Source organism: Lissotriton helveticus, chromosome 5_1 (assembly GCF_964261635.1).
Source record: "Lissotriton helveticus chromosome 5_1, aLisHel1.1, whole genome shotgun sequence".
Classification (NCBI taxonomy): Eukaryota; Metazoa; Chordata; class Amphibia; order Caudata; family Salamandridae; genus Lissotriton; species Lissotriton helveticus.
In genome coordinates, this window is record NC_136065.1 from 1,328,699,814 (window position 1) to 1,328,717,814 (window position 18,001).

At 48.5% G+C, this 18,001-nt stretch overlaps 1 protein-coding gene across 1 annotated transcript in view; it reads right to left on the reverse strand.

The window, feature by feature from the left end:
- Positions 1-18,001, reverse strand: part of SYT2 (synaptotagmin 2) — a 100,224-nt gene that overhangs the window by 62,850 nt on the left and 19,373 nt on the right. The window contains exons 3-4 of the mRNA XM_078641245.1: positions 16,150-16,275; positions 5,979-6,146 (exon numbers count right to left, since the gene is read on the reverse strand). Coding sequence (XP_078497371.1) covers positions 5,979-6,146; positions 16,150-16,275 — 294 coding nt within the window. The remainder of the gene's footprint in view (positions 1-5,978; positions 6,147-16,149; positions 16,276-18,001) is intronic.

Consider the following 18,001-nt stretch of genomic DNA (forward strand, 5'->3'; position numbering starts at 1 on the left):
GGGACAGTCCTAATAATTAACTTTTGGGTTGGGTTACTGTAAATTGGGTTTTTGTTAATGTGATACTCAGTTAGAAAATGTGTCCTACTGGTCAGAATTTTGCGCAGTGGGTGTACATTTATAATGAGAATATGGTGTATAAAAAGAGATGTCTTGCTCTACGAAACTTGAGCAGTCTCCTGAGTTGTACACCGTGTTGTATTGCTTGGTTTACTGTTACTAGCTGCAGCTAATAAATTTGATCTTTGACGCCATCCAGAAGTATTCCGTGTCTCTGTATTCCAAAGAAAAAGGAGAATCCGAAGACTTCGGGTGTGTCCCTGGCACCGCTGGGTTCTAAGAAAACCCGGTTCTTCACCCTCACCACTCATGGTCTCTCTGAGATACCGTGCAAGCATTCCTCATCACTCATGGTCTCTCTGAGATACTGTGCAAGCATCCCTCGCCACTCCTGGTCACTCAATGATACAGTGCAAGCATCCTTCACCACTCATGGTCTCTCTGAGATACTGTGCAAGCATCCCTCACCACTCATGGTCTCTCTGAGATACTGTGCAAGCATCCCTCGCCGCTCCTGGTCACTCAGAGATACAGTGCAAGCATCCCTCGCCACTCATGGTATCTCTGAGATACTGTGCAAGCATCCCTCGCCACTCATGGTCTCTGAGATGCTGTGCAAGCATCTCTCGCCACTCCTGGTCACTCAGAGATACAGTGCAAGCATCCCTCGCCACTCATGGTCTCTCTGAGATACTGTGCAAGCATCCCTCGCCACTCCTGGTCACTCAGAGATGCAGTGCAAGAATCCATCACCACTCATGGTCTCTCAGAGATACAGTGCAAGCATCCCTCACCACTCATGGTCTCTCAGAGATACAGTGCAAGCATCCCTCGCCACTCCTGGTCACTCAGAGATACAGTGCAAGCATCCCTCACCACTCATGGTCTCTGTGAGATAATGTGCACGCATCCCTCGCCACTCATGGTCTCTCGGAGATACTGTACAAGAATCCCTCAGCAATCATGTTTTCTCAGAGATACAGTGCAAGCATCCCTCGCCACTCCTGGTCACTCAGAGATACAGTGCAAGCATCCCTGCCACTCCTGGTCACCCAGAGATACAGTGCAAGCATTCATTCGCCACTCATGGTCTCTCTGAGATACTGTGTAAGCATCCCTCACCACTCATGGTCACTCAGAGATACAGTGCAACCATCCCTCACTACTCATGGTCTCTCTGAGATACTGTGCAAACATCCCTCGCCACTCATGGTCTCTGTGAGATACTGTGTTAGCATCCCTCGCCTCTCATGGTCTCTCTGAGATACTGGGCAAGCATCCCTCAACATTCATGGTCTCTCTGAGATACTGTGCAAGCATCCCTCGCCACTCATGGTCACTCAGAGATACAGTGCAAGCATCCCTCATCACTCACGGTCTCTCTGAGATACTGTGCAAGCATCCCTCACCACTTATGGTCTCTCTGAGATACTGTGCAAGCATCCCTCACCACTCATGGTCACTCAGAGATACAGTGCAAGCATCCCTCGCCACTCACGTTCTCAATGAGATACTGTGCAAGCATCCCTCACCACTCATGGTCTCTCTGAGATACAGTGCAAGCATCCCTGCCACTCCTGGTCACCCAGAGATACAGTGCAAGCATTCCTTCGCCACTCATGGTCTCTCTGAGATACTGTGTAAGCATCCCTCACCACTCATGGTCACTCAGAGATACAGTGCAACCATCCCTCACTACTCATGGTCTCTCTGAGATACTGTGCAAACATCCCTCGCCACTCATGGTCACTCAGAGATACAGTGCAAGCATCCATCACCACTCATGGTCTCTCCGAGATACTGTGCAAGCATCCCTCGCCACCCATGGTCTCTCTGAGATACTGTGTTAGCATCCCTCGCCACTCATGGTCTCTCTGAGATACTGTGTAAGCATCCCTCGCCACTCATGGTCACTCAGAGATACAGTGCAAGCATCCCTCATCACTCACGGTCTCTCTGAGATACTGTGCAAGCATCCCTCGCCACTTATGGTCTCTCTGAGATACTGTGCAAGCCTTCCTCGCCTCTCATGGTCTCTCGGAGATACAGTGCATGCACCCCTCACCACTCCTGGTGACTCAGAGATACAGTACAAGCATCCCTCGCCACTTGGTCATTCAGAGATACAGTGCAAGCATCCCTCACCACTCATGGTCTCTCAGAGATACAGTGCAAGCATCCCTCGCCACTCCTGGTCAGTCAGAGATACAGTGCAAGCATCCCTCACCACTCATGGTCTCTCTGAGATAATGTGCACGCATCCCTCGCCACTCATGGTCTCTTGGAGATACTGTGCAAGAATCCCTCAGCAATCATGGTCTCTCAGAGATACAGTGCAAGCATCCCTCGCCACTCCTGGTCACTCAGAGATACAGTGCAAGCATCTCTGCCACTCCTGGTCACCCAGAGATACAGTGCAAGCATTCATTCGCCACTCATGGTCTCTCTGAGATACTGTGTAAGCATCCCTCACCACTCATGGTCACTCAGAGATACAGTGCAACCATCCCTCACTACTCATGGTCTCTCTGAGATACTGTGCAAACATCCCTCGCCACTCATGGTCTCTGCGAGATACTGTGTTAGCATCCCTCGCCTCTCATGGTCTCTCTGAGATACTGTGCAAGCATCCCTCAACATTCATGGTCTCTCTGAGATACTGTGCAAGCATCCCTCGCCACTCATGGTCACTCAGAGATACAGTGCAAGCATCCCTCATCACTCACGGTCTCTCTGAGATACTGTGCAAGCATCCCTCGCCACTTATGGTCTCTCTGAGATACTGTGCAAGCATCCCTCACCACTCATGGTCACTCAGAGATACAGTGCAAGCATCCCTCGCCACTCACGTTCTCAATGAGATACTGTGCAAGCATCCCTCACCACTCATGGTCTCTCTGAGATACAGTGCAAGCATCCCTGCCACTCCTGGTCACCCAGAGATACAGTGCAAGCATTCCTTCGCCACTCATGGTCTCTCTGATATACTGTGTAAGCATCCCTCACCACTCAGGGTCACTCAGAGATACAGTGCAACCATCCCTCACTACTCATGGTCTCTCTGAGATACTGTGCAAACATCCCTCGCCACTCATGGTCACTCAGAGATACAGTGCAAGCATCCATCACCACTCATGGTCTCTCTGAGATACTGTGCAAGCATCCCTCGCCACTCATGGTCTCTCTGAGATACTGTGTTAGCATCCCTCGCCACTCATGGTCTCTCTGAGATACTGTGCAAGCATCCCTCACCATTCATGGTCTCTCTGAGATACTGTGCAAGCATCCCTCGCCACTCATGGTCACTCAGAGATACAGTGCAAGCATCCCTCATCACTCACGGTCTCTCTGAGATACTGTGCAAGCATCCCTCACCACTCATGGTCTCTCTGAGATACTGTGCAAGCATCTCTCGCCACTCACAGTCACTCAGAGATACAGTGCAAGCATCCCTTGCCACTCACGGTCTCTCCGAGATACTATGCAAGCATCCCTCACAACTCATGGTCTCTCTGAGATACTGTGCAAGCCTCCCTCGCCTCTCATGGTCTCTCGGAGATACAGTGCATGCACCCCTCACCACTCCTGGTGACTCAGAGATACAGTACAAGCATCCCTTGCCACTTGGTCATTCAGAGATACAGTGCAAGCATCCCTCACCACTCATGGTCTCTCAGAGATACAGTGCAAGCATCCCTCGCCACTCATGGTCTTTCGGAGATAATGTGCAAGCATCCATCGTCACTCTTCGTCACTCAATGATACATTGCAAGCATCCCTCACCACTCATGGTCTCTCAGAGATACAGTGCAAGCATCCCTCGCCACTCCTGGTCACTCAGAGATACAGTGCAAGCATCCCTCGCCACTCATGATCTCTCTGAGATAATGTGCACGCATCCCTCGCCACTCATGGTCTCTCTGAGATACTCTGCAAGCATCCCTCACCACTCATGGTCTCTCTGAGATACCGTGCAAGCATCCCTCGCCACTCCTGGTCACTCAGAGATACAGTGCTAGCATCCCTCGCCACTCATGGTCTCTCTGAGATACTGTGCAAGCATCCCTTGCCACTCATGGTCTCTGAGATACTGTGCAAGCATCTCTCGCCACTCCAGGTCACTCAGAGATACAGTGCAAGCATCCTTCACGACTCATGGTATCTCTGAGATACTGTGCAAGCATCCCTCGCCACTCATGGTCTCTCTGAGATACTGTGCAAGCATCCCTCGCCACTCCTGGCCACTCAGAGATACAGTGCAAGCATCCATCACCACTCATGGTCTCTCTGAGACACAGTGCAAGCATCCCTCACCACTCATGGTCTCTCTGAGATACTGTGCAAGCATCCCTCGCCACTCATGGTCTCTCTGAGATACAGTGCAAGCATCCCTCACCACTCATGGTCTCTCTGAGATACTGTGCAAGCATCCCTCGCCACTCCTGGTCTCTCAATGATACAGTGCAAGCATCCCTCAACACTCATGGTCTCTCTGAGATACTGTGCAAGCATCCCTCGCCACTCCTGGTCACTCAGAGATACAGTGCAAGCATCCCTCGCCACTCATGGTATCTCTGAGATACTGTGCAAGCATCCCCCGCCACTCATGGTCTCTGAGCTACTGTGCAAGCATCTCTCGCCACTCCTGGTCACTCAGAGATACAGTGCAAGCATCCCTCGCCACTCATGGTCTCTCTGAGATACTGTGCAAGCATCCCTCGCCACTCCTGGTCACTCAGAGATACAGTGCAAGCATCCCTCACCACTCATGGTCTTTCTGAGATACAGTGCAAGCATCCCTCACCAATCATGGTCTCTCTGAGTTACTGTGCAAGCATCCCTCGCCACTCATGGTCTCCCTGAGATACAGTGCAAGCATCCCTCGCCACTCATGGTCTCTCTGAGATACTGTGCAAGCATCCCTCGCCACTCATGCTCTCTCAGAGATACAGTGCAAGCATCCCTCACCACTCATGGTCACTAAGAGATACAGTGCAAGCATCCCTCGCCACTCATGGTATCTCTGAGATACTGTGCAAGCATCCCTCACCCCTCATGGGCACTCAGAGGTACAGTGCAATCATCCCTCACCACTCCTGGTCCCTCAGAGATACAGTGCAATCATCCCTCACCACTCCTGGTCCCTCAGAGATACAGTGCAAGCATCCCTCACCACTCATGGTGTCTCTGAGATACTGTGCAGGCATCCCTCGCCACTCATGGTCTCTCTGAGATACTGTGCAAGCATCCCTCGCCACTTATGGTCTCTCTGAGATACTGTGCAAGCATCCCTCACCACTCATGGTCACTCAGAGGTACAGTGCAATCATCCCTCACCACTCCTGGTCCCTCAGAGATACTGTGCAAGCATCCCTCGCCACTTATGGTCTCTCTGAGATACTGTGCAAGCATCCCTTGCCACTCATGGTCTCTGAGATACTGTGCAAGCATCCCTCGCCACTCATGGCTACTCTGAGATACTGTGCAAGCATCCCTCGCCACTCATGGTCTCTCTGAGATACTGTGCAAGCATCCCTCGCCACTCATGGTCTCTCAGAGATACACTGCAAGCATCCCTCGCCACTCATGGCTACTCTGAGATACTGTGCGAGCATCCCTCGCCACTCCTGCAGAAATTAATTTTCCAGTCCTGTGCTAAATTTAAGGATTGCACTAACTCATCAGGATTTATGAATTAAGAAAATCGGTGTCCCAACACATTTACATGAGGATCTGTGCCAAACTCAGCCTGCTATAAGCAAAGGGTTCACTGTAGTTCTGTGTAGCACCTGTGAAGAGGCATCAATAATTACCTGGGGGAATGTGATTCCCAGTATTTACACAATTCCTAAATATGCCGGCATGCCTACACAAATAAACCTGCTTAACACAATATAACACAGAAGACTTTGTCTTACCTTGAAAACGAACGTTTCATTGAAGACAGGATTCAGGGTCTTCCGATGCACTTTGGTTTCAAACTTCTTCTTCTTGTCCGGAAGGAAGAAGACTTTGACGTAGGGGTCGGAAGTGCCTCCCATGTCTAAAGCTGGTAACTCGGTGGCCTGGATTACTCCCACTGTCATCTGTCCAAAGGAGGAAACAGAGATGATCTTAAGCTCCCATGCACTCTCCTGTTTTACAGGCAGCTTTGCAGGAGGGTACAGGAATGCTTCGGTGTAACTTTGCTAATTTGAGGATAGCAGCAGATGAATAAACCTTGCCTGCTCTCTCAAAGTATGCGTCAGAGGTGCCTAAATAGGGTTAACTATGCGTATCAATAGCAGTAGTACTGAAGTCATTGCTTTATCTGCATCTCTGTTGTTTATATTAATATTGTATAAATACATTAATGGACAAAAAATCAGAAATTGAGTCTGATCATATGTTTCTGCATGGATTTGATTCCCACTCAACCCGTTGGCCAGCTTAGAGTAACGCATGGTGCACAGGCCTCAAGATTCAACCTTTGGGGAGCTAGGACTCTGGTATGTTGTAGGTATGACACAAAAAATGCCCACAGGGGGAGTATACAATTGTGATCACCCCAGTTTTACATGTAACAGAGTTAGAGATAGCCATTCCGAAATTATAGCTAAACTGCTCAATTTGGAGTTAATCGTGTTTTGAAAAAAAATATCCTATACATCTGGCATAGTTTTATGAATCAGCATGAAAATTGGTAGTTAAATGATAATTTTTTATAGCATTTCAAATTTCTTACAGCTTGGTCAAGGATGATAATCTAAACATATAATTTGCCAGTCTAAGTTCCAATGTTGGCTCCGTACTACAACAAAAACGTACTCACTGTGGTTCTTGGCCCGTCCTCAATATCTTCTGGACATAACCTGCAGCCGTGGCCAGCCATCCCAGGGTGTGGCCGTCAGCTGCGTTCCTCACATATTTCCCTTGCCCGCAATTCCTTTTCCATTTTTTGCACTTTTTCTTTGGTCAAAATTCCATGCAACAAATTTGTTGATTAATGGAACTGAATTTTGGTACTCTTGTTTAAATGTGCACCTCAAATTGTGCACATCTGTCTGCAGACATTGAACGCAAATTTGTTGATTCCAAAATTAAAATACATTTTTGTTGGGGTAGCTAAGATAATTTGACTCCTTTCTAAGGCCTGCCTAAACCCTCGATAATATGACACAATGCCCCTGCCTTACACCAAGAAACTGTGCAAACATAATCATATATCCCTATGTATTTGTAGTGTCCGGCCCCAAGGAATGCAGGCAGACACAGTGTGTTGTAAATATGGACCTCTTTATTGTGCGTCCTCACTCTTCACTTTCTAACGGCTATCTCTCTGTTTGGTCCCCCAGCTCCTCCCTTTCCGCCCGCCCTCGTCCCTCGCTCGGGCAGGTCCTAGTGCCTGACCAGTGTGGTCACTGGTCACTTGCATCGACACCATTACATCTCCCCCCCTCTATGAATAAACAAAAGAAACACGATAATGTACGCCACAGCAAACAGTAAACTATTGTCTTTAAAATTCTTCGATAAAGCGAGACGGTTTCGTGATCACATGTCTGGGGCGTGCCTGGATGTTGGGACTGTGGCGCTCATTCTCATCTGCAATCTCCATCAGTAACTGGCTGTGAGTTGGCAGTGTCTCTGGGTCTCCCGGCTCCAGTTTTGGTTCGGTCAGTAGCTCCTTGACATTGGGGCTGCACTTTTTGAAGTACGTCAAATTTCTAGTAAGTCTTTTTCCATCAGTCTCTGCAGTGATCATGGTTCCCTTTTGGTGGATCACTTTGAGTGGAACCTCATGGTATCGGCAGTCGGTCTTCCTGTGCTGCTCTTGTCATGCAAGCACCCAGTCTCCCTCTTGGATTTGAGGGGGAGTAGCATGGCGTCGCTCATCGGCATAATTCTTCATCTTTTCCTTCTTTATCTTGTCTCTGACCGCGATTTCCTCATGATCAGAGTCGAGATCCGGTTCGTGTGCTGTCATACTCATCATGGGTATTCTGGTGCGCACTGGTTGTCCTAGCATGAGAGTGGCAGGACATTTGCCTGTGGTGGAATGAGGCGTTTTGCGATACGCTCGCAATACTTCGTCGAGTGCTGTCTGAAGGCTCTTCCCGGTGAGTTCTGCTTGCTGGATGGTCTTCTTGATCGTGGCCATGAAGCGTTCGATCATTCCGTTGGCCTGCGGCCATAGTGGTGTGATCTTGCGGTGGGTGAAGTTGAGGTGCCTAGCAAAATCAGCGAAGTCATGGCTGTTGAACGGAGGCCCATTGTCTGACTTCACCACTAGGGGGATGCCCCATGCGGCAAAGACCTCCTCTAGGATCGGTATGACACTTGAGGCTTTTGTGGATGTGCACAGTTGTGCGATGGGGAATCAGGAGTATTCGTCCATGATGGCTAGGACATACTGGCCTGATTTGATTGGCCCAAAGAAGTCAATGGCAATGTGTTGCTAGACGCCCTTCGGTAGTGGAGACATTTGTAGTGGTGCAGGGGGATCCGGACGACTTACAAGTTGACATTGCGGACAGTCTTTCAGGGTCGTTTCCACCATCAGGTCTAGTGTTGGGAACCAGACTCTTTCAAGGAGTGCTCTTTTTGTGGCTACTATGCCCCTGTGTCCCTCATGTGCCAGGTTGATGACCCCTTGTCTGAGTTGTCGTGGGATCACTATTCTGGTGTCCCGTAAGATGAGACTATTGTCAGCTATCGATAGTTCTTCATGTACGTGCTTGAATGCTGCCATCTCGTGGTTGTCTTGTTCATTGCTTCTTGTGTGTCTCCAGCTGTTCGTTTGGATCAGACGTTTCACCTCTTGTAGGGTGACATCCGTTTGCGTCGCTTCACAAATGGCCTCCAGCGGAACGGCCGGAGGTCTCGCTTGGTCTACTACGAAGTGAATGTATTCATCCGCGATTGATTGTTCTGATTTGTTGGATCTAGCGGGGTGTCGGGACATGTAGTCAGCGGGGTTTGCGTCTTTTCCTGGCTTGTGAATTATGGTGTAGGTGTACTCTTGGAGCCGTAGGCCCCATCGCTCTATTCTCGGTGGCATTTTCGCTCGCGGGTTTCCAAATATCGTGATCAGCGCCTGGTGGTCAGTTATCAGTGTGAAATGTTTTCCAAAAATGAAAATGTGGAAATGTTCACACGCCCAGACAACAGCTAGGCTTTCTTTTTCCGGCTGTGAATATGCTCTCTCCGTGTCCGTTAGACTTCTGCTGGCATATGCTACTATGTGCCGTTGGTCTCCTTCTCTGTCATACTGCGCGAGTATGGCACCCAATCCTACAGGACTGGCATCCACGGTTATCTCCGTCTTTCTTTTCGGATTGAAGTATGCTAGGTTCTTAGCTGATTCCACAGTTCTCTTGATTTCTTGGAATGCCCCTTCGCACTGCGTGGACCACTGAAAGGGCTATCCTTGTTTAGTGAGCATCCTTAGCGGGTAACTTAGCGTGGCGTAGTCAGGTATATATCTTGAGCAGTAGCTGGCCATGCCTAGGAATGATCGTACATCGCCTACGTCCTCTGGGCTTGGTGTGTCGTTTAGTGCTGCTACCTTTTCTGGGTCTGGTTTCATTCCGCTTCCAGAGAATAGGTGTCCGAAAAATGTTAGTGTGGGTTTGTGAAGTTCACACTTGTCTTGGTTGAGTGTGAGGTTTGCTTCCGTCAGCGCCTGACAGACTTGATTCAGTGCTTTGTTGTGTTCTGCAGTCGTTGCTCCATAGACGAGGATGTCATCGCTGTAGTTTAGGACCTGTGGAATGTGGTGTATTGTTCTTCTGATGGCCTCTTGGAATATCTCTGCTGCTGATGACACCCCGAAGCTTAGTCTTTTGTATCTGAATAATCCAAGGTGTGTCGAGAATGTTGTGATGTATCTTGACTGTTCGTGCAGTTCTAGCTGATGGTACCCTTTGTTGAGATCCAGTTTGGAAAAGATCTTTGCTCCATTGAGGGAAGTGATCATGTCACTGATGTGAGGTCCTGGATGTCTTTCTCTTTCTGTTGCCGTGTTGGGAGCCCTCATGTCTACACACAGATGGACTCGGCCAGTTTCTCCTTTCTTTGGGACCACCACGACCGGGGAGACCCATGGAGTTGGTCCATTCGTTCTCTCGATGATGTTGGCTTCCAGCAGGTCTTGGAGTTCCTTCTCCACAGCTTCTTGCAGGTGGAACGGGATTTTTCGGTGGTGTTGCGCCACCGGCGTGACTTGTTCATCTATATGTAACTTTATTTGGCAGTTCTTCATTTTTCCCAGGCCTTGAAAAAGCTTGGGGAACTTCCGGATGAGTGTTGGTTTGTCAGTGACCCTGAATAAGATGTCCACTAGTTTCAGTCGCTCAGCAGTTGCTAAGCTCAGGAGGCATTCGGCTTCAGACCCCTCGATGACGTGGATATAGGCTGGTATTGTCCGTCCTTCATATGACAGTTCGGTCTCAAACTTCCCAAGACATGTTAGTGGCTCCTTGGCCATCCACGTATACACTCGTACGTGGGCATCAGCTAGCTTGGGCGGTGATTTCATACGTTGGTACTCCATTACTGGTAAGTAATTTAACGTTGCTCCACTATCTAGCACAAACTGTGTGGAGTGGGAGCCAATTTTTATGTCTAGACGCTGGTACTCTTTCAGCTGATCAAGGTCAGCTACACCGTAAAGATATTCCCTTCGAGGTCGGGGGTTGGGTGATGGGGATCGAGATTCTCGTGATGACGATCGCCGAGATTGACATGTCCTGCCGGAGCGGCAGCTGGATTGTGACGACCCAGTAGATGAGTCTCGTCTATCCTGGACTGCCCTGACGTGATGACGACTGTTTGAGGGTTGGTGTCGTCGGTGTCTTCCCCCGAGGTCACTCTTTGGTACTGCCCCGCACATGCTTTCAAAATGGTTGTCTCTACCGCATTTCCGGCATTGTTGTCCTAGCGCTGGGCATGCGTCTGCGTGCGGGAAGTCGTATCCGCATCGGTAGCACTTGGGTTGTCTGTCTGATCGTCCCTTCGTGTGACTCTGGTCTTTGTGTCCTTTGTTTGACTGGTGGTGATGTCTCTTGGATCTGGAGGACCGAGACTGTGGTGGAGACCGTCTCTGCTCTTGTTGAGACTGCGTCCTGTAGACCTGTTCTCGTCTCTCACTTTTCCCAGTTTCCATCCTCTTCGCGTGTTCGTCAGCTTGTTCATCTACTCTCGTCATCTCTACGATATCATCCAGCGCGTAGCTTCTCTTGAGTAGCTTGCGTCTCAGTGGCTCGGAGAGACAGCCTTCTATGACTCGCAGTCGCAGGGCGTCCTCAATTGAGAATTTGTCGAACTCGCAGTGCTTCGCTAGTCGTCTCAGACGTGTTACGAACGCCCCCATTTGTTCACCTTTCTCTTGAGTGGCCAGGTTGAAGGTATACCGCTCGAAGTCGATGTTCCTTTTGTGTAGGAACTTGCTGTCTAGTGCTTCACGTACTTTGGCGTAGGTCTCAGAGGAATCTTCTGGCAGTTCTTTTATGATTCGTCCCCCTTCCCTGCCAATCAGGTTCTTGAGAATGAGCAGTTTCTCTTCGGCGTCCGTCACCTTGGACGCCTTCATGAAGTCCTCAAAATCTTCAATCCACTCTTGCCATCGGGGACCCATGCTCCCGCCGGATTCAATGACAAGGGGCTCAGGACGTCGCAGGAGGGATGTTCTCAACAGGCTTGCGGACTCTGAGTCGGGCATTGTGCGCTCGTGGTTCCCGCCTGTTTTTTTTTGCAGTCTTTGTTTGTTACTTGGTTGCACTCACCAGTGCTTGTTTGTTACTTGGTTGCACTCGCCAGTGCTTGTTTGTTATCTTGCTGCACTCGCCAGTGCTTGTTTGTTACTTGGTTGCACTCACCAGTGCTTGTTTGTTACTTGGTTGCACTCACCAGTGCTTGTTTGTTGTCTATTTGCCTTTGCCAGTGTTTGTTTGGTTCATGCCAATGCTTATTTGTTATTTCAGACTCCTTGCCTGACTACAAAATGGCCGCCGATGACCCCTCGCAGGGGATTGGTCAATATTGCCTGACTTCAAAATGGCCGCCGGGAATCTCGTTTTGAGCGAGATTTCGGTCGTTTCTGCTCGTTTCTTCGGCGGGGGGGGGCAGTGAGGCGGCGATTTCACTCACCGGAGCCGTGGTCCACCGCTTGAGTCAGGAATCAAGGTAGGGCAATTTCTTTCACTTCTGCCGCCGAGGTGGGCACTCGGTAGGCGTTTTCTTTGTCTGTGCGATATCGCCGCCGAGGTGGGCACTCGGTGGGCGTGTTCCTTCAGCTGCACGCTACCGCCGCCGAGGTGGGCGCTCTCGATAGCGCGCTTCTGCCGCCGAGGTGGGCACTCGGTGGGCGCTTTTGTTGGCGCTCTTCCGCCGCCGAGGTAGGCACTCGGTAGGCGCTTTTGTTGGCCCTCTTCCGCTGCCGAGGTGGGCACTCGGTGGGCGTTTTCTTGCAGCGCGCTCGAGCCTCCAGACGTGGGGCGAGCTCCGGCTCAATCAGTCGCCGGTTGCTGTAGCCGTCCACGCGGTTACGGTCCTGTACCTTCGTCGCCAGTTGTAGTGTCCGGCCCCAAGGAATGCAGGCAGACACAGTGTGTTGTAAATATGGACCTCTTTATTGTGCGTCCTCACTCTTCACTTTCTAACGGCTATCTCTCTGTTTGGTCCCCCAGCTCCTCCCTTTCTGCCCGCCCTCGTCCCTCGCTCGGGCAGGTGCCTGACCAGTGTGGTCACTGGTCACTTGCATCGACACCATTACAGTATTAGAGCAGTATTGTTCCATCTATATATACACGCTTTAGTATGTAACAATATAGTCTATAACCAAATGTGGATGCTGTTTCTTATTGATCTGAGGTGTCATTCAGCCTCAATTACGCTTGCTGAATGTCATGGCTCTAGTAGCCCCGGAAGCTATTTTATTCAGGTACTACATTTGCTCATTTCTGCACAGCATAATCGCGTTTCCAGAGCTGGCGCTGGAAACTGGATTTTGGGAGAATAATGGGGCTAGCATTGTAATTTATGAATGATCTCTTCTTCGCCTCATGCTTCCTCCAGGAACGCTGCACATTAGACAGGTTTATGCCAAAACTCAAATGTTTCTGTCAAGTGATTGGGTTCCAATGACTTGTATTCAGATAAACATTTATTAACTCTACTAAATTTCATGTATTTTAGCATTAGCTTTCAACTGACTTTTCTAGGGCGAGCACTGGTCAGTTGAAATTACAATTGCCTATTGATGCTTTGTTGTGCTGCTGGCTGTTTTTACATTTAGGACAGAACCCATCCGAAAGCCCACAAGTCTACTTGTGGGCTTTCGGATGGGTCCTGTTCTATTTTTAATAAAATGTTTCATGCTGGTGTCCATGAACCTGCCAGATATTAATGGAGGTCACAAAATGAAGACTGGGGCAAAATGTTAGGCTATGAACCAGCAACTGCAAAAGTTTCAAACAACTTGGACCATAGAAAACTATGGATGGGTGATTTCTCTCAAAGTACCTGTAATTGCGACAAAATTCACAAGAGCAAACAGCTGCAGAGATGGGAGACGCGTCAGTTCCTGAGACCCTGAGGAGGCATTGCAACAGTTCTCATGCACGCATGAGAAGTGATGCGTTGTGTCCGTTATGTAGGGGGAAGTGATGCGTCAACTCCATGACAATTCTCGTCCACTGGTTATGCTTCGGGAGTACTTGCTGCACAAGTACAATGTGTGAAAATTCGGGATGCGACAGCGATCGATGCGGCGTCGGATTCGCCAGCCATGATCCCTCGATGCGTCAGCTCTTGCAGCTGTGACAGGTATTGCATTGGTTTCGGCAGCGGCAGGGAAATGCGTGGAAATTCTTCTCGCACCGCCGGAAAAACTACAGCAAGAAGAGCGATGTGTCGATTTTCTTGTAGTTGCGTTGCTTTTCGAGCTCCCAACAGCAAAAACAACCGTCAGAGGCCTAAGACAGTCATAGGCACCTCCTGGCAGGTCAGAACTCCCAGCAAGGAAGTTCAGGGGAGCTGGTATTGAAGTCTTTATGTCCCTGAGACTTCAAAACAGGAGGCAAGCTCTACTCAAGCCCTTGGCGATCTTCTTTGAGCAGGGGACACAGCACACAGCCAAATCCTCCTCCTTTCCTAGGCAGAAACAGATACTGCAGGCCAACCCGAGGCACACAGCAAAGGGGCAGTACTTCTCCTCAGTTTCTCCAGCACTTCTCATTGGCAAAGTTTCTTCTTGATTCCAGAATTAGTCTAAATTTCAAGGGTCTGGACTCCACTTTTTATAACACAAATTCCTTTGTTTTCTGGTGGCAGAGAAGCTCCTTGCCCAGCTTAAACCAGCTCTGTCCTCTCTGGTGCAGTTGCCTAGTAGTAGGTGGAGTCAGCATTGTCCAAGGCAGACCAGCCCCATTCAGGTGTGAAAGAAATCTCCTCCCCATCTCTGAATGCAGCCCAGGTCTATTCATCACAGCCCTGACTCACCCAGGAAAGGCAGGACATACCACATTGAACTCCCCCACCCCCACGGTGGCCGTCTGAGAGAATGCATATCCCCAGCTCCTGTCATTCAAAAGCCAGACAGTCAATCCACAAACCAGCAGATTCACACAGGATGGCTAAGCAAGAAAATACCCACTTTATAAAAGTGGTATTTTCAAACACACAATAAAAAAATAATCTTTACTAAAGGATCTTTATATTCTGAGTTCAGGCATACAACAATGTGTCTTTCTATCTTGTCCCAATGGGAAATTATATGTATACAATGTTACAAATTAACTCTCACATTATCCTATGGGGCAAGATAGCCTTTCAGTGGTGAAAAACTAATATGGCAGTATTTCACTATCAGGATATTTCACACACACCAGTACATGTCCTACCTTTCACTTACACTGCAACCTGCCCAGGGGGTACCTTGGGCCTGCCAAAGGACACCTGACATGTTAGAAAAGTGAAGGTTAGGCCTGCCAAGTGGCCGCACTTGTCAATTCGACATGGCAGTTCAAACTGTGCATATACACTGCAGTGGCAGGTGTGAGATATCTTTTCAGAGCTACTCATGTGGGTGGCACAATCAGTGGTGCAGGCCCACTAGTAGCATTTGACTTACAGGCCCTGGCTCACTCAGTGCACTTTACTAAAGGTTTACCAGTTAATCAAATATGCTAAAAATGGATAACCAATCATGTTCATAATTTACACAGAGAGCATATGCACTTTAGCACTGATTAGCAGTGGTAAAGTGCACAGAGTTCTAAAACCAACAGCAACAGGCCAGGAAAAAATAGGAGAAAGAAGCAAAGAAGTTTGGGGAAAACCTTGCAAAAAGGGTCAAGCCCAACAGAGACCATACACAGCAAGCTTTGGAGGAGGTAAATAGATTACATGGGAGCATGTTATCCACCAGATGAAGTGTTCAAACATATGCGGTGAGATTGACATCCTAAGAGTAGATGACACTATTTTAGGTCATCAAAAACAGCACCCTCCTCTCAAGGATACTCAGACATTGTGAGGTATGCAAATTGATGCAACCTGTCCTTGCACAATAAAAACATTCAAGACTCTTCCAACCCTGTGCCCTGCTTTACACCGCGCAAGACATGGTATTATTGAGAAACCACCGCCCCTTCCTTACCTCCATAGTTGAGGCCTTTTTCAGAGAAGGATTGCGTGTAAGGGCTATACAACTAAAGTGTGCAGTGCTTCATAAACCAACTTGACAGATAAAGGACCCTCTGGGGGAAGCATATTCTTAACTTTGACCTTTGTACACACAAGATACTTAAGGAGAGAGCTTAATTTTCTGACTAAGCAACTACCTCCCCAACTCCCTCCAACCGTGGGCGCCCAGCATGTTTCTCCATTCTTAAGGGATTTTCTACCCAACAAGATTAACAACGCTTGTGGTCCTTAGCGCAAGGAAGTTGGCAAAAGCAATCATGAGAATGAAGGAAACATTTTCTATATGAAGATGTATGAGCTAATGCTACGCTTTTTCATCAGAAAAAATATATTACAGCTTTGGGTGTGTTGCAAAATTGTTCTGTGCTGCCTCAAGCCAACAGTCTCTCGCGCGCTGGTTACCTGATTATTTTGAAAGTCGTAATCCAAGGAAAACTGTAGCTTGCCAAGTTTTTCCTCCTCCTTCTCCTCTTCTTCTTTCTCTTCTCCTTCCGTCAGGCCTGTTTCTGCGTCGTCGTCATCATCGTCCTGTTTGTTCTATGGAGGGAAGCAGAGTGGAGACGCTTAGCGAGAGATCAGGCATCCCCATCAGAAAATAGGTCTCAGCCTAGCTCTTCCCAGCTACTGGTCAAGTCAACTTCAATTAGTGGCTGCACAGCCTTGCACACGCCTCGTTCATGCTGGGCTACACTCTCTGACCATACCCTTGCGAACCACAGAAATGTTGATTGTATTGGGTGCACTGATAAGGGTCTGACTCGTCAGATTTTAAAACTCAGTTAAGTTTTCAGTACATCCACATGACTGCAGAGGACAAACTTACCATGAATGAATATCAGTGTAGATTGTTAGTAGACTTGTTAGCAATTCTGAAAACTTCACTGGGTTTGAGCATTGGTTCGATCCATGGCGCAGCACCATATAGTAGCGATGTCCAAGAGGGTGAATCCATGCCAGATATTTAGAATAGCCATATAAAATAGATTTTCATACAATGGTTGCCAGAATAATCTGGCATGGGTCTGGCCTTCGTACACCTTACCCCTACATCATTGTATGTAATCTACTTTTTGTTTTTTCACGATTCCTTACATAACACTCTGAAAGATCTATTCAAATTCCAGAGTCCGGTTCCACCCACTACAGTAAAATCTAGAAATCCATATATTTTTGTAACCATTTGCTGGTGTGAAGGGGGCCGTGTGGTTACAGCCCACTAGGAGAAACAAATATATGTTTCCACTTCTGAAATGCTATAGGACTCGTCATACACACGGATCATTTTGAATAATGCTTTGTGTGGGTGCTAGGTCGCCTTCTAAGCACTTAAACTTGCAATCGCATTCATGAGAGGCAAAGGTAGAACATGCCTAGAGCCATTCAGTGCGGCAGTCAGAAGTCAGGACGTAAAGAGGCATGCCTTACTCCAACCCCCAGAGCTTGAAATATGACGTGAATCCTACAAAGCAGCAGTGGGCGCATGCAGAGGTTGCCCTCCTCCCCACCTGAGTTAATTGGAATGTAACTGCATATTCACATTAGCACCTGCATCTCTGAGCCATGTACTGCAGCGTCCATTTTAAGAGGAAGCTTCTAGAATGCTAAGCAGATTTGGAAGCGCGTCTGAGGAGCACGGTGAGGAGGTCGCAGACGTATCATGCAGTTGAAATGAGGTAACTCTGAACTCAGTTTTGGAAGCGCTTATTCTGACTAGTTCGCAGCATGCTTAGCATTCTGTGGAAACCCTCGTAACAAGGAGGCTGTGCTGAGCATCTCAGAGTTGCAGGATTTAACAAGCAGTGCAAAGTGATCTGTAGAGGAGTTAGAATGTGATGTCAGATGCAACATGGCAAGTGCACAATTGTTTTGAGTTCTGCATTGTCTTTTAACCTTTAGACCTCTAGGTCATTCTTAAGAATTGGACAAAGTATTATTTCCTCTCTTAGTCGGCGGGTTGCTTATGGCCATCACCCACCCCGGCCTTCGAGACAGAAGGGAAAGCAAGCATTCAGAGGGACCTACCGTGTGCCGCCAATCCAGGGTGGTGAGAAAACACGAAGACAGAACAACACAGAGGAACACGGAAAGCACAGAGAAGGGGAAAAACAAGGAAATTAAAGGGGGACACAACAAAACTCACTACTAATAGGTGACAGCTGATGGCAGTGAGAAACCGACAGACACTAGCCCCTGGAAAGTACTGAGAGAGCGCAAACTGATATAAATGTATGAGTACATCACACTTACCTATAGT